Source organism: Stegostoma tigrinum, chromosome 1 (genome assembly GCF_030684315.1).
Source record: "Stegostoma tigrinum isolate sSteTig4 chromosome 1, sSteTig4.hap1, whole genome shotgun sequence".
Classification (NCBI taxonomy): domain Eukaryota; kingdom Metazoa; phylum Chordata; class Chondrichthyes; order Orectolobiformes; family Stegostomatidae; genus Stegostoma; species Stegostoma tigrinum.
In genome coordinates this window covers 193,042,183-193,057,253 of record NC_081354.1, presented here as the reverse complement: position 1 = coordinate 193,057,253, position 15,071 = coordinate 193,042,183, and the positions used below count along the sequence as shown (strand labels likewise).

The 15,071-nt window shown below is 50.6% G+C and overlaps 1 protein-coding gene across 6 annotated transcripts in view; it reads right to left on the bottom strand.

The window, feature by feature from the left end:
• The window catches only part of LOC125456566 (dynactin subunit 1-like), a 216,923-nt gene that overhangs the window by 178,834 nt on the left and 23,018 nt on the right, over nt 1-15,071 (bottom strand). For 5 of the 6 annotated variants that reach the window (XM_059650863.1, XM_059650866.1, XM_059650869.1 and 2 more), the window contains exon 1: nt 4,152-4,379. The exons of the other annotated variant lie outside the window; for it this stretch is intronic. In XM_059650863.1, coding sequence (XP_059506846.1) covers nt 4,152-4,229 — 78 coding nt within the window. In that variant the 5' untranslated portion in view covers nt 4,230-4,379. Of the gene's footprint in view, nt 1-4,151; nt 4,380-15,071 lie in introns of those variants that run through there. 6 annotated transcript variants of the gene reach the window in all.

Genomic DNA, 15,071 nt, shown 5'->3' with positions numbered 1-15,071 from the left:
GCAAGGGCAGCCATCGATCATAACCCTTTGTTTGCTGTTACTAAGCCAACTTTGGATCCAATTCAATACATTACCCTGTATCCCATGGGTTTCACTTTTTTGACCAGTCTTCCATGTGGGGCCTTGTCAAAAGCCTTTCTAAAATCCATGTAGACAATATCCACTACACAACCCTCATCGATCCTACTTGTCACTTTCTCAAAGAACTCAATCAAATTTGGAAGGTGTGACCTTCCCTTACAAAGCCATGCTGATCGTCCCTGACTAGTCTCTGCCTTTCAAGGTGATAGCTGATCTGCTCTCTCAGGACTGAGTCTAACAATTTGCCTACTATCAAAGAAAGACTAACTGGCCGAGAATTATTTGGCATTTTGTTTGTAGCCTTTTAAAGCAACGGAACCACATCTGCATTCCTCCAATCCGCTGGCACCTCACCTGTGTCGAGTGAATATTGGAAAATAATCCTCAGGCCATCTGCTATTTCCTCCCTGGCCACCTTCAATATCCTAGGGAATACTCTATTTGGCCCTGGTGATGTATCCACTTTCAGGATTCCAACAACTCTAACGTTTCCTCCATTGTTATGATTACAGTGTCCAACATTTCCCCTTGGATTACTATATCCACATGATTCCTTTCCTTTGTTAATATGGAGATTAAAAAAAATTCATATAAAATTCTTTACTTATCTTCTTTGTCACACAAAAGTTTGCTTCTTTATCTCTGAAAGCAAAAATGCAGGACCCAGCTACCTTTTTGCTCTTTATATTTTGGTAAAACATCTTTGGGTTTTCCTTTATCTTGCTAGTGAATATATATTTGGTTTCCTTAATTCTTTTTTAAACTTGATCCTAGTACCTTCTACACTCCAAGATTACCTACAGCTCTGAGTTTTTATGACTATTCTAAGCTTTTTTTTTCCCCCTGTTTAAAACACCTGGATTTTTCTGGATAACCATGGGGGTTCTAGTTTAGCAGTACTCACTCATTCTCCCCACCCTCAGTCTCATTCCTTTCCTCCCAGCCACAGTCTTGATCGTTTTCACAGACCTTCGTCCAGCTCCGTTCTCTCTTGCTGTCTCTTCCTAATTCTCTCCTCCCCGTGTCTCTCTCTCTCTCTCTCTCTCCTCCCCTCCACCCCCAGCTTCTTCCCCTCCCTGCTTTCATAACCCCTCTCTCTGACATCGCTGCTCCCTTGCCCCTCTCTATCACTCCCCCCTTCTTTCTGTTCCCATCTCTCTCGTTCTCTCTCTTCCCTCTCCTCCTCTTGCCATATCCACTTTCTCTCACACCTTTCTCCCTTTTCAACCATACCTCACCCCTTTCCTCATCCGCTCATCATCCCCCTTACCCCTCATGACCCTTTCTCTGAAAGATGACTCAGTAGTTAGCACCACTGCCTCACAGTGCCAGGGGCCCAGGTTCTATTCCACCCTTGGGCGACTGCCCGGTCCGCCCCCGCATGGGTTTCCTCCCACAGTGTAAAGATTCATCACTGAATCCCTACAGTGCGCAAACAGGCTGTTCGGCCCAATAAGTCTACATCAACCCTCAGAGAATCCCACGCAAACCCATCTCCCCATAACCCACCTAATCGCCACACCCCTGAACACTGTGTGCAATTTAGCATGGCCAATCCACCTAGCCTGCACATCTTTGGACTGGAGGAGGAAACTGGAGCACTTGGAGGAAACCCGCGCAGACACAGGGAGAATGAGCAAACATTCTTTACACTGTGGGAAGGAGCCCATGCAGGGGCAGACCAGACAGTCTCCCAAGGGTGGAATAGAACCTGGGTCCCTGGCACTATGAGGCAGCAGAGCCAACCACCGAGTCATCTTTCAGAGAAAGGGTGATGAGGGGTAAGGGGAATGATGAGCAGACCTGGAGGAAAACCCACACAGACACAGGGAGAATGTGCAAACTCCACACAGACAGTTGCCCGAGGGTGGGATTGAACCCAGGCCCCAGGCGCTGTGAGACAGCACTGCTAACCACTGAGCCACCGTGCTGCAACAAAAGTAGTACAGGTTGGAGTGGAATGGCCACGGGAAATTGCCCCATAGTTGAGGATGGTTGGCTCGCTGAGCTGGTTTGTTGTTCCGCAGACGTTTCATTACCGTGCTGGGTAACATCCTCAGTGCAGCCTCTGATGAAGCGTCGGTGTGTTTTCCCACCTGGTTTTTAAACACTTGGGTCCGTTGCGATGGATTGCCTCATTTCTGAGTCTCCTTCAGACTGGAATGTATATGGGGTCGAGTTCCACGTGTTTATTAATAGCCTGCTTTGTGGAGTGCCATGCTTCCAGGATTTCCCGTGTCTGTCTCTGCCTAGCCTGTCCCAGGATCTTGGTGCTGTCCCAGTCGAAGTGGTGGATCTCCTTGTCCACTTGGATTGAGATGAGTGAGTATTGGTCGTGTCTTTTTGTAGCCACTTTTGGGATTTTGACTGGGACAACACCAAGATCCTGGGACAGGCTAGGCAGAGACAGGCACAAGAATTCTTAGGAGCATGGCACTCCACAAAGCAGGCTATTAATAAACACATTGAACTCAACCCCATATACATTTCACTATGGAGGAAACCCGAAAGTGAGGCAATCCGTCGCAATGGACCCCCAGAGTTTAAAAACCAGGCAGGAAAACACACCGACGCTTCATCAGAGGCTGCACTGAGGATGTTAGCAAGCACGGTAGTGAAGTGTCCGCAGAACAAGAAACCAGCTCAGTGAGCCAACCAACCCCAACACCCACAGCCTGAGCTACAGATCTACTCCAAAACCTTACTGTTCCATTGTGTACAGGAGTGTGGAGGTTGGCTGGGGGTGGAGTTTAGCTATAGGAAATGTGGTTTCACAGGAAGAGAGTGGGGTGGGGGTTAGCTATGGGAAATGTGGGTTTACAGGAGAGTGGGGGCAGTTAGCGATGGATGGGGGTTTACAGGGAAAGTGGGGGGGTTTGATATGGGAGGGGGGGTTTAGAGGGAGGATATGTGGGGGGGGGGGTTTAGCTCTGGAAGGGGGGATTACAGGTTGTGAGTTGGGGGCATTTAGATATGGGAAATGTGGTTTACAGGGAGTGTGTGGAGGGCTAACTGTGGGACGGATATATATACACAGAGTGGTGGGGGCGTTAGCTTTGGGGGGTAACTATGGGAGGGGGGTAAGCTACAGGAATGGGGTTAACAGGAGACAGTGGGGGGTTAGCTATGGAGTGGGTTTACAGGGAGAGAGTCGGGGCTGAGCTATGGGAGGGGGTTTAGCAGGGAGAGAGTGGGTGGGTTAGCTATGGGAGGGGGAATTACAGGGAGACAGTGGGGGCAGAAGCTATGAAGGAGGGGTTTACAGTGAGTGAGGGGGGTAGCTATGGGGGGTTTCACAGGAAGAGTGTGCAGGATTCGCTATGGGAGGGAGGTTTACAGGGAAACAGTGGGAGGGTCAGCTTTTGATTTTGAGAGAGTGGGGGCTATTAGCTATGGAAGAGGGGTTAGCTATGGGAGGGGGATTACAGGGAGAGAGTGGGGGGGGTTAGCTACGGGAGGGTGGTTTACAGGGAGAGTATGTGAGGGGGGTTTAGCCATGGGATGGGGAGAGAGAATGGGGTGGTTAGCTATGGAAAGCAGGTTTTCATGGAGCGAGTGTGGGGTGATTAGCTATGGGAGGGCATTTTACAGGGAGAAAGTGGGGGGTTAGATTTGGGAAGGGGGTTTACACGGAGACAGTGGGGGGTTAGCTATGAGAGGGGGATTTGCAGTGAGTGAGTGGGGGTTAACTATGGGAGGGATGTATACAGGAAACAGTGGGGGGGTTAGTTATGGGGGGGTTTTACAGGAAGACAGTGGGCGTTAGCTATGGCGGGGGTTTTACATGGAGTGAGTGTGGGGTGATTAGCTATGGGAGGGGGTTTTACAGGGAGAGTATGTGGCGGGACAGTATGTGGGAGGGATTTGCTGTGGGAGAGGGTTTTAGAGGATTTACAGGGACAGTATGTGGGAGGGGGGTTTACAGGGACAGTATGTGGGGGGGGGTGTGAGGTGGCTGTTGTGGTTTTTGGAGGGTCAGAATGGGCTCGTTGGGCCGAGTGGCCTGTTCCCAATCTGTCGGGATGCTGTGCTCCTGCCACAGACCCCCCGCCCCCCCGATCCCCTCTCACCCGGTGGGAGATCCTCTTGGTACCGGGACTCACTGCACTCAGCCGGGGGCTTGGCCCCGAAACCGCCGCCTGCCGCATCTCCGCTCACTCCCGGTGCCGGTGGCCGGGCCCCGGGCTCCTTGTCCCGGTCTGTCCCGGTGCCAGTGGCCGGGCCCCGGGCTCCTTGTCCCGGTCTGTACCGGTGCCGGTGCTGCAGACCGATCTGCTGCGTCAGTGCGTCCGGCGGGTCCTAGCGCTGTCTGCGTCTGAACACAACACGACAGCAACACAATCCCCAATCCGGGTTAAACACAGCCCCTACACCGAGGGGAATCCGGGTTAAACACAGACCCTACACCGAGGGGAATCCGGGTTAAACACAGCCCGTACACCGAGGGGAATCCGGGTTAAACACAGCCCCTACACCGAGGGGAATCCGGATTAAACACAGACCCTAGACCGAGGGGAATCCGGATTAAACACAGCCACTACACTGAGGGGAATCCGGGTTAAACACAGCCCCTACACCGAGGGGAATCCGGGTTAAACACAGCCCGTACACCGAGGGGAATCCGGATTAAACACAGACCCTAGACCGAGGGGAATCCGGATTAAACACAGCCCCTACACCGAGGGGAATCCGGGTTAAACACAGCCCCTACACCGAGGGGAATCCGGGTTAAACACAGCCCGTACACCGAGGGGAATCCGGATTAAACACAGACCCTAGACCGAGGGGAATCCGGATTAAACACAGACCCTAGACCGAGGGGAATCCGGATTAAACACAGCCCCTACACTGAGGGGAATCCGGGTTAAACACAGCCCCTACACCGAGGGGAATCCGGGTTAAACACAGCCCGTACACCGAGGGGAATCCGGATTAAACACAGCCCGTACACCGAGGGGAATCCGGATTAAACACAGCCCCTACACCGAGGGGAATCCGGATTAAACACAGCCCATACACCGAGGGGAATCCGGATTAAACACAGCCCCTACACTGAGGGGAATCCGGATAAAACACAGCCCCTACACTGAGGGGAATCCGGGTTAAACACAGCACGTACACCGAGGGGAATCCGGGATAAACACAGACCCTAGACCGAGGGGAATCCGGATTAAACACAGACCCTAGACCGAGGGGAATCCGGATTAAACACAGCCCCTACACTGAGGGGAATCCGGGTTAAACACAGCAGGTACACCTAGGGGAATCCGGATTAAACACAGACTCTAGACCGAGGGGAATCCGGATTAAACACAGCCCGTACACCGAGGGGAATCCGGATTGAACACAGCCCGTACACCGAGGGGAATCCGGGTTAAACACAGCACGTACACCGAGGGGAATCCGGATTAAACACAGCCCCTACACCGAGGGGAATCCGACTTAAACACAGCCCGTACACCGAGGGGAATCCGGGTGAAACACAGCCCATACACCGAGGGGAAGCCGGGTTAAACACAGCCCCTACACCGAGGGGAATCCGGGTTAAACACAGCCCGTACCCAGAGGGGAATCCGGATAAAACACAGCCCCTACACCGAGGGGAATCCGGGTTAAACACAGACCCTAGACCGAGGGGAATCCGGATTAAACACAGCCCGTACACCAAGGGGAATCCAGATTAAACACAGCCCCTACACCGAGGGGAATCCGGATTAACATAGGGGAATCCGGATTAAACACAGACCCTAGACCGAGGGGAATCCGGATTAAACACAGCCCGTAGACCAAGGGGAATCCGGATTAAACACAGCCCCTACACCGAGGGGAATCCGGGTTAAACACAGCCCCTACACCGAGGGGAATCCGGGTTAAACACAGCCCCTACACCGAGGGGAATCCGGATTAAACACAGCCCGTACACCGAGGAGAATCCGGGTTAAACACAGCCCATACACCGAGGGGAATCCGGGTTAAACACAGCCCCTACACCGAGGGGAATCCGGGTTAAACACAGCCCGTACCCCGAGGTGAATCCGGATTAAACACAGCCCGTACACCGAGGGGAATCCGGATTAAACACTGCCCGGACACCGAGGTGAATCCGGGTTAAACACAGACCCTAGACTGAGGGGAATCCAGATTAAACACAGCCCGTACACCAAGGGGAATCCGGATTAAACACAGCCCCTACACCGAGGGGAATCTGGATTAACATAGGGGAATCCGGATTAAACACAGACCCTAGACCGAGGGGTATCCGGATTAAACACAGCCCCTACACCGAGGGGAATCCGGGTTAAACACAGCCCGTACACCGAGGGGAATCCGGGTTAAACACAGCCCCTACACCGAGGGGAATCCGGGTTAAACACAGCACGTACACTGAGGGGAATCCGGATTAAACACCGCCCCTACACCGAGGGGAATCCGACTTAAACACAGCCCGTACACCGAGGGGAATCCGGAATAAACACAGCCCCTACACCGAGGGGAATCCGGATTAAACACAGCCCGTGCACTGAGGGGAATCCGGGTTAAACACAGCCCATACACCGAGGGGAATCCGGGTTAAACACAGACCCTACACCGAGGGGAATCCGGGTTAAACACAGACCCTACACCGAGGGGAATCCGGATGAAACACAGCCCGTACACCTAGGGGAATCCGGATTAAGCACAGCCCGTACAGCGAGGGGAATCTGGATTAAACACAGCCCGTACACAGGGGGGAATCCGGGTTAAACACAGCCCGTACACCGAGGGGAATCCGGATTAAACACAGACCCTAGACCGAGGGGAATCCGGATTAAACACAGACCCTAGACCGAGGGGAATCCGGATTAAACACAGCCCCTACACTGAGGGGAATCCGGGTTAAACACAGCCCCTACACCGAGGGGAATCCGGGTTAAACACAGCCCGTACACCGAGGGGAATCCGGATTAAACACAGCCCGTACACCGAGGGGAATCCGGATTAAACACAGCCCCTACACCGAGGGGAATCCGGATTAAACACAGCCCATACACCGAGGGGAATCCGGATTAAACACAGCCCCTACACTGAGGGGAATCCGGATAAAACACAGCCCCTACACTGAGGGGAATCCGGGTTAAACACAGCACGTACACCGAGGGGAATCCGGGATAAACACAGACCCTAGACCGAGGGGAATCCGGATTAAACACAGACCCTAGACCGAGGGGTATCCGGATTAAACACAGCCCCTACACCGAGGGGAATCCGGGTTAAACACAGCCCGTACACCGAGGGGAATCCGGGTTAAACACAGCCCCTACACCGAGGGGAATCCGGGTTAAACACAGCACGTACACTGAGGGGAATCCGGATTAAACACCGCCCCTACACCGAGGGGAATCCGACTTAAACACAGCCCGTACACCGAGGGGAATCCGGAATAAACACAGCCCCTACACCGAGGGGAATCCGGATTAAACACAGCCCGTGCACTGAGGGGAATCCGGGTTAAACACAGCCCATACACCGAGGGGAATCCGGGTTAAACACCGACCCTACACCGAGGGGAATCCGGGTTAAACACAGCCCCTACACCGAGGGGAATCCGGGTTAAACACAGCCCGTACACCGAGGGGAATCCGGGTTAAACACTGCCCCTACACCCAGGGGAATCCGGGTTAAACACAGCCCCTACAACCGAGGGGAATCCGGATTAAACACAGCACGTACACCGAGGGGAATCTGGGTTAAACACAGCCCGTACACAGAGGGGAATCCGGGTTAAACACAGCCCCTACACCGAGGGGAATCCGGATTAAACACAGCCCCTACACCGAGGGGAATTCGGGTTAAACACAGCCCCTACACCGAGGGGAATCCGGATTAAACACAGCCCCTACACCGAGGGGAATCCGGATTAAACACAGCACGTACACCGAGGGGAATCCGGGTTAAACACAGCCCGTACACCGAGGGGAATCCGGGTTAAACACAGCCCGTACACCGAGGGGAATCCGGGTTGAACACAGCCCCTACAACGAGGGGAATCCGGATTCAACACAGCCTGTACACCGAGGGGAATCCGGATTAAACACAGCCCATACACCGAGGGGAATCCGGATTAAACACAGCCCGTACAGCGAGGGGAATCCGGATTAAACACAGCCCGTACACCGAGGGGAATCCGGATTAAACACAGCCTGTACACCAAGGGGAATCCGGATTAAACACAGCCCCTACACCGAGGGGAATCCGGATTAAACACAGCCCCTACACCGAGGGGAATCCGGATTAAACACAGCCCCTACACCGAGGGGAATCCGGATTAAACACAGCCCGGACACCGAGGGGAATCCGGATTAAACTCAGCCCGGACACCGAGGGGAATCCGGGTTAAACACAGCCCAGACACCGAGGGGAATCCGGGTTAAACACAGCCCGTACACTGAGGGGAATGCGGGTTAAACACAGCCCCTACACCGAGGGGAATCCGGATTAAACACAGCCCCTACACCGAGGGGAATTCGGGTTAAACACAGCCCCTACACCAAGGGGAATCCGGATTAAACACAGCCCCGACACCGAGGGGAATCTGGATTAAACACAGCACGTACACCGAGGGGAATCCGGGTTAAACACAGCCCGTACACCGAGGGGAATCCGGGTTAAACACAGCCCGTACACCGAGGGGAATCCGGGTTAAACACAGCCCCTACCACGAGGGGAATCCGGATTCAACACAGCCCGTACACCGAGGGGAATCTGGATTAAACACAGCCCGTACACCGAGGGGAATCCGGATTAAACACAGCCCCTACACCGAGGGGAATCCGTATTAAGCACAGCACGTACACCAAGGGGAATCCGGGTTAAGCACAGCCCCTGCACCGAGGGGATTCCGGATTAAGCACAGCACGTACACCGAGGGGAATCCGGGTTAAACACAGCCCCTACACCGAGGGGAATCCGGGTTAAACACAGCCCCTACACCGAGGGGAATCCGGATTAAGCACAGCATGTACACCGAGGGGAATCCGGGTTAAACACAGCCCCTACACCGAGGGGAACCGAATTAAACACAGCCCGTACACCGAGGGGAATCCGGATTAAACACAGCCCGTACACCGAGGGGAATCCGGATTAAGCACAGCATGTACACCGAGGGGAATTCGGATTAAACACAGACCTTACACCGAGGGGAATCGGGTTAAACACAGCCCCTACACCGAGGGGAATCCGGATTAAACACAGCCCTAATACCGAGGGGAATCCGGATTAAACACAGCCCGTACACCGAGGGGAATCCCGATTAAACACAGCCCGTACCCGAGGGGAATCCCAATTAAACGCAGCCCTTACACCAAGGGGAATCCAGATTAAACACAGCCCTTTCACCGAGGGGTATCTGGGTTATATACAGCCTGTACACAGGGGGAGATTTTGAAGCTTGTGAAGTCCACATTGATACCGTCGGGCTACGGGTGTGGCTTCCTCTGCATTGGGGAAACCAAATGGAGGCTCGGGGACCGGTTTGCAGAACACCTCTGCCCAGTCGCGAACCATTTTAACTGCCCCTTCCATTCCTTTGACGACATGTCCATCCTGGGCCTCCTGCAGTGCCACACGGATGCCACCCGAAGGTTGCAGGAACAGCAACTCATATTCCGCTTGTGAACCCTGCAGCCCAATGGTATCAATGTTGACTTCACAAGCTTCAAAATCTCCCCCTCCCCCACTGCATCCCAAAACCACCCCAACTCGTCCCCGCCTCCCTCACCTGTTCTTCCTCTTACCCATCCCTTCCTCCCACCTCAAGAAGCACCTCCATTTCCTAACTACTAACCTCATCCCTCCCCCTTGACCTGTCCGTACTCCCCGGACTGACCTATCCCCTCCCTACCCCTACCCCCCACCTATACTCTCTTCTCCACCTATCTTCTCTTCTATCCAACTTCGGTCCGCCTCCCCCCCCCCATTTATTCCAGAACCCTCTCCCCATCCCCCTCTCTGTGATGAAGGGTCTAGGCCCGAAATGTCAGCTTTTGTGCTCCTAAGATGCTGCTTGGCCTGCTCTGTTCATCTAGCTCCACACTTTGTTATGCCCTGATTGTTACCTGGGTCTCTGGTTTAACAGTCTAACAATAACACAACTCGGCCATTGCCCGCCCATTACATTTGTAAAGATAGGGGTACAGGAGCAGAGGGAGCTGAGTGTTTATGTGCACAGAGCACTGAAGGTGGTAGGACAGAGAGTAAACAATTTGTAAAACATACAGTGCCCTTAACCAAATTAATCGGGGCATAGGGTACAACAGTAAAGAGGTGACGTTGAAATTGTGCAAGACATTTGTTAGACCTCAGCTGGAGTACTGTGTACAGTTCTGGGTGCTATATTATAAGAGGACCATGAACACCCTGGACAGAAACCATTTCCAAGAATGCTTCCAGGGATTAGAAAATTTGGTTATTAAGATAGTTTGAAGAAGTTGGGGCTATTCGTTTTGGAGTGAAGGTTCAGAGGAGTTTGTTCGAGTTTTCAACATCATCAAAAGGCTGCACAGAGTAGATCCAGAGGAACTATTCCCACTTTTAAAAAGCTCAAGAGCTACAGGACACAGATTTAAAGATAGTTACCAAGGAACAAATATACTGAGAAAATGCATTTGCACACTGCATGTAGTTATGAAGACAGATTAGAATAGGCTGGGATTGTTTACCTGGTCACTGAGGTAGGGATAGGGTGAAACTGATTGAGATTATGAGACAGAGTGCACAGGCAAAGTCTTCTCTCCTTGACGGAGTGATCAATGACCAGAAGGCATAGATTGAAGGGGAAGGGGGTTTAGAGTGGATACGAGGAGTTCATTTTTTCACTCAAAGGGTGCCAGGATTCTGGAATTCATTACCTGTAATGACGACAGAGGCAGAAACCCTCATAACATTCAACAGTTTTTAAATTTACACTTGTGCTCCCAAGGCACACAGGCAGGTGCTGGAAAAGGAATTGGAAGAGTGAGATGGCTGCTTTTGATTGGTACAGAATTAATGGGCCAAAGGGCCTTTTACTGTAGTGTAGGTCTCTATGGGTAAGGCTATCTATGAGATTAAGTACAGCAGGTATTGCCTGGAAGTGTGCTCATGGCGGGTTAAATTGAGACATTCAAGACTGCACTGGATGAACGTTTGGAAAGAAATAATGTACACGGATATTGGGGGAAAAGCAGGAGATTGGCAACAAGTAATAATGCTCATTTGAAGACGAGTGAATGCAATGATTATAGAGTTAGTGGCTGTATTACAATCACCTTTTAAGATTCTGTAGATTCTGGGACAGTTCCAAATGATTGGTGGACAGTAAGTGTACAGCCAATATTTAAGAAAATAATGTAGAGAAAAGACAGTGTCAGAGATCAGCCAGCCAGACAGCAGGAGTAGGGAAAATGCTCGAGCCCAATCTAAAAAATTTAATGGCAGAGCTTTTGGAAAATTGAGAGAGCAGGAAATGGTATGTTGGCCCTCATGGTGATAGGATTCAAGTACAGGAGCAGGTACAAATTGCTGCAATAGTGCAGGGCCGTAGTAGTGCCATACCTGGAATACTACATTGTCGGTTTGGTCTCCATATCTCAGGAAGGGCGGTGTGGCTATAGAGGGAGTGCAGCAAAGGTTTACCAGGTCTGAGATGGCAGGGCTGATGTTTAAAAAGATAGACTGCATCAGTTAATAACATATTCACTTAAATTTACAAGAATGAGGGGGGAATATCTCGTAAAAGCCGATAAAATTCAAATAGGGATAATGGGAACTGCAGATGCTAGAGAATCCAAGATAACAAAGTGTGAAGCTGGATGAACACAGCAGGCCAAGCAGCATTCTGGGTCTAGGCCCGAAACGTCAGCTTTTGCGCTCCTAAGATGCTGTTTGGCCTGCTGTGTTCATCCAGCTCCACACTTTGTTATCTAAAATTCAAATAGGCTTGGGGTGCACTTGAACTGGAGGGTTCCAATATCCTTATCCTTGTGGGGAGATCTGCTGTTAAACTAGTTTGCCTGGGGGGAACTCTGAATAAGAGAGCAGGGTGGGAGGACTCTGAATAAGAGAGGGGCCATCCACAAGTCAAGGGAAAACATATTAGCCATCGAGAACAAGTTAACTATTCAGGATAGCCATGGGCACAGTAAAGGAATGGAAAAGGCTTCTGGTTTAAAGTGCATTTATTTCAATGCACAAAGCCTGGCTGGGAAGGAAGAGGAATCCAGTGCATGGACTGGTGCTGGGGACTGGGATACAATAGCCCTAACAGAAACAGGGCTGAGAGATGTGCAGGACAATGTTCCAGGTTACAGAAGCTACAGCTGTGACAGAAGTACAAGTAAGCAAGGAGGGGGAGTTGCCCTTTTGATAAGGGAGCACAAAAGGACAGTGCTTGAAGATGATATTCTTAAAGGGTCATCAAATGAGGCCATATGGTTAGAACTTAGAAACAAGAAGGGGATGGTCACTCTATTGGGACTGTATTATAGACCCCCATGTCGCCAGCGGATACTAGAGGACCAGCTGTGCAGAGGGTTTGCAGATAGCTGCAGGAATAACAGAGTAGTATTGGCTGGAAATTTTAATGTCTCCGTATTGATCAGGGCACCCAATGTATAAATGGCCCGGACGGGGTGGAATTCGTCAAATGTGTCAAGAAAGTTTCCTAAATCAGTGTGTAGAGGGCTCTACTCCGGAAGGTACAACACTGGACATCCTCTGAGGAAACAAGGTCCAGCAAGTGACTGAAGTGTCAGTCGGAGAGCACTTTGCATCTTGTGACCATAAACTCTCTCAGTTTAACACAGTTATGGAAAAAGATGAGACAGGTCCACAGGTTAAGGTGCTAAACTGGAGCAGGGGCAATTTTGGGGTGAATAATCAGGACCTAGTGGAGGTCGACTGGGTAAATATGTCTGAAGAAAAAGGAACGGCTGGCAAATGCTAGTCTTTTAGAAGTGTGATATCAAGAGTCCGGGGACAGTATGTCCCTGTGAGGGTGAAGGGAAAAGCTGGCAGGTTTAGGGATCCCTAGCGGATGAGGATATTGAGGCTTTGGTCAGGGAAAAGAAGGCATACATTACGTTTAAGCTATCGGGCTCAAGTGAATCCCCAGATGACTAGATGCGGTAGTAGATTCGCCAATTTTAGGTACATTTAAATCGTCACTGGATAAGCATATGGACGTACATGGAATAGCGTAGGTTAGATGGGCTTCAGATCAGTATGACAGGTCGGCACAACATCGAGGGCCGAAGGACCTGTACTGTGCTTGAATGTTCTATTCTATTCTAAAAAGTGTAGGGGCACATTTAAGAGGGAAATCAGAAGAGCAAAAAGACGGCATGAGATTGATCTGACAGATAAGGTCAAAGACAATCCCAAGAGGTTCTACATCTATTTTAAGAGTAAAAGAGTGGCTAGGAAGACAATATATCCCTTGAAGATCAGCATGGCCATCTATGTGTGGAGCCACTGGAGATGGGGGAGATTTTTAATAAATATTCCTCAGCAGTGTTTACTGAGGAGAGAATCATGGATGCCAGCGATAAAAGAGAAACAAGTGGGGATGTTTTGGTCCGCATCCACATTACCAGAGAGGTGGTGTTTGAAGCCTTAGATCACATTAATGCGGATAAATCCCTGGGACTGATAAGTCCATCATTGGACATTGTGGGAGTCTAGGGAAGAAACTGCAGGGGCCCTTTCAGAGATTTTTACTTCATCTTTAGCCACTGGTGAAGTTCTGGAAGACTGGAGGGTTGCTCATGTTGTTCCATTGTGTAAGAAAGATAGCAAAGACAAGCCAGGGAACTACAGGCCAGTGAGCCTGACATCACTGGTAGACAAGTTGTTGGAGGGAAGACTGAGGGACAGGATCAACCAACATTTGGATAGTCAAGGTCTGATTAAGGGCAGTCTGCATGGATTTGTGTGCAAGGAGTCACATCCGACAGATCTTTTAGAGTTTTTCAAAGAGGTAACCAAAAAGATGGATGATGGTAGGGCGATGGATGTTGTCTATATGGGCTTTAGTAAGGCCTTTGACAAAGTCCTGTACAGCAGGCTAGTCATAAAGGTTACAGCGCATGGGATCTGGTGAGAGCTAGCCAAGTGGATTCAAAACTGGCTCGATGGTGGGAAGCAGCAGGTGATGGTTGAAGGTTGTTTCTCAGACTGGAGGCCTGTGGCTAGTGGTGTGCCACAGGGGGCCGGTGCTGGGACCTTTTTATTTATTATTTACATAAATGGCAGAGGCGGGCACAATAGCATCACTTAAAACGTATCTAGACAGATACATGAATGGGCAGGGAGCAGAGGGATACAGATCCTTGGAAAATAGGCGACAGGTTTAGATAGAGGATCTGGATCGGCGCAGGCTTGGAGGGCCAAAGGGCTGTTCCTGTCTGTAATTTTCTTTGATCTTTAATCTGGACATGAATGTACAAGGCATGATTAATAAGTTTGCGGATGATACAAAATTAGGAGTTATTATTGACAATGAGGAATGTTATCAAAAATTACAGTGATATCGTGATCAGTTGGGGAAATGGGCTAAGGATTGAAAATGCAATTCAATCCACATAAGCGTGAGGTGTTGCAGTTTGGAAAGTCAAACCAAGGTAGGACTTGAGCAGTAAATAGTAAGGTCCTGGGGAGTGTTGTGGAAGAGAGGAACCTAGGAGTACATGTACATAGTTCATTGAAAGCAGCATCACAGGTAGACAGGGTGGTGAAGAAGACATTTACCATGCTGGCCTCCGTCGGTCAAGGTATTGAGTATCGGAGTTGGGACATTATGTTACATAGAACATAGAACACTACAGCGCAGTACAGGCCCTTCGGCCCTCGATGTCGCGCCGACCTGTGAAACCAAACTGAAGCCCATCTCACCTACACTATTCCATTATCATCCAAATGTTTATCCAATGACCATTTAAATGCCCTTAAAGTTGTATAAGTTGGTGGTGAGGCCG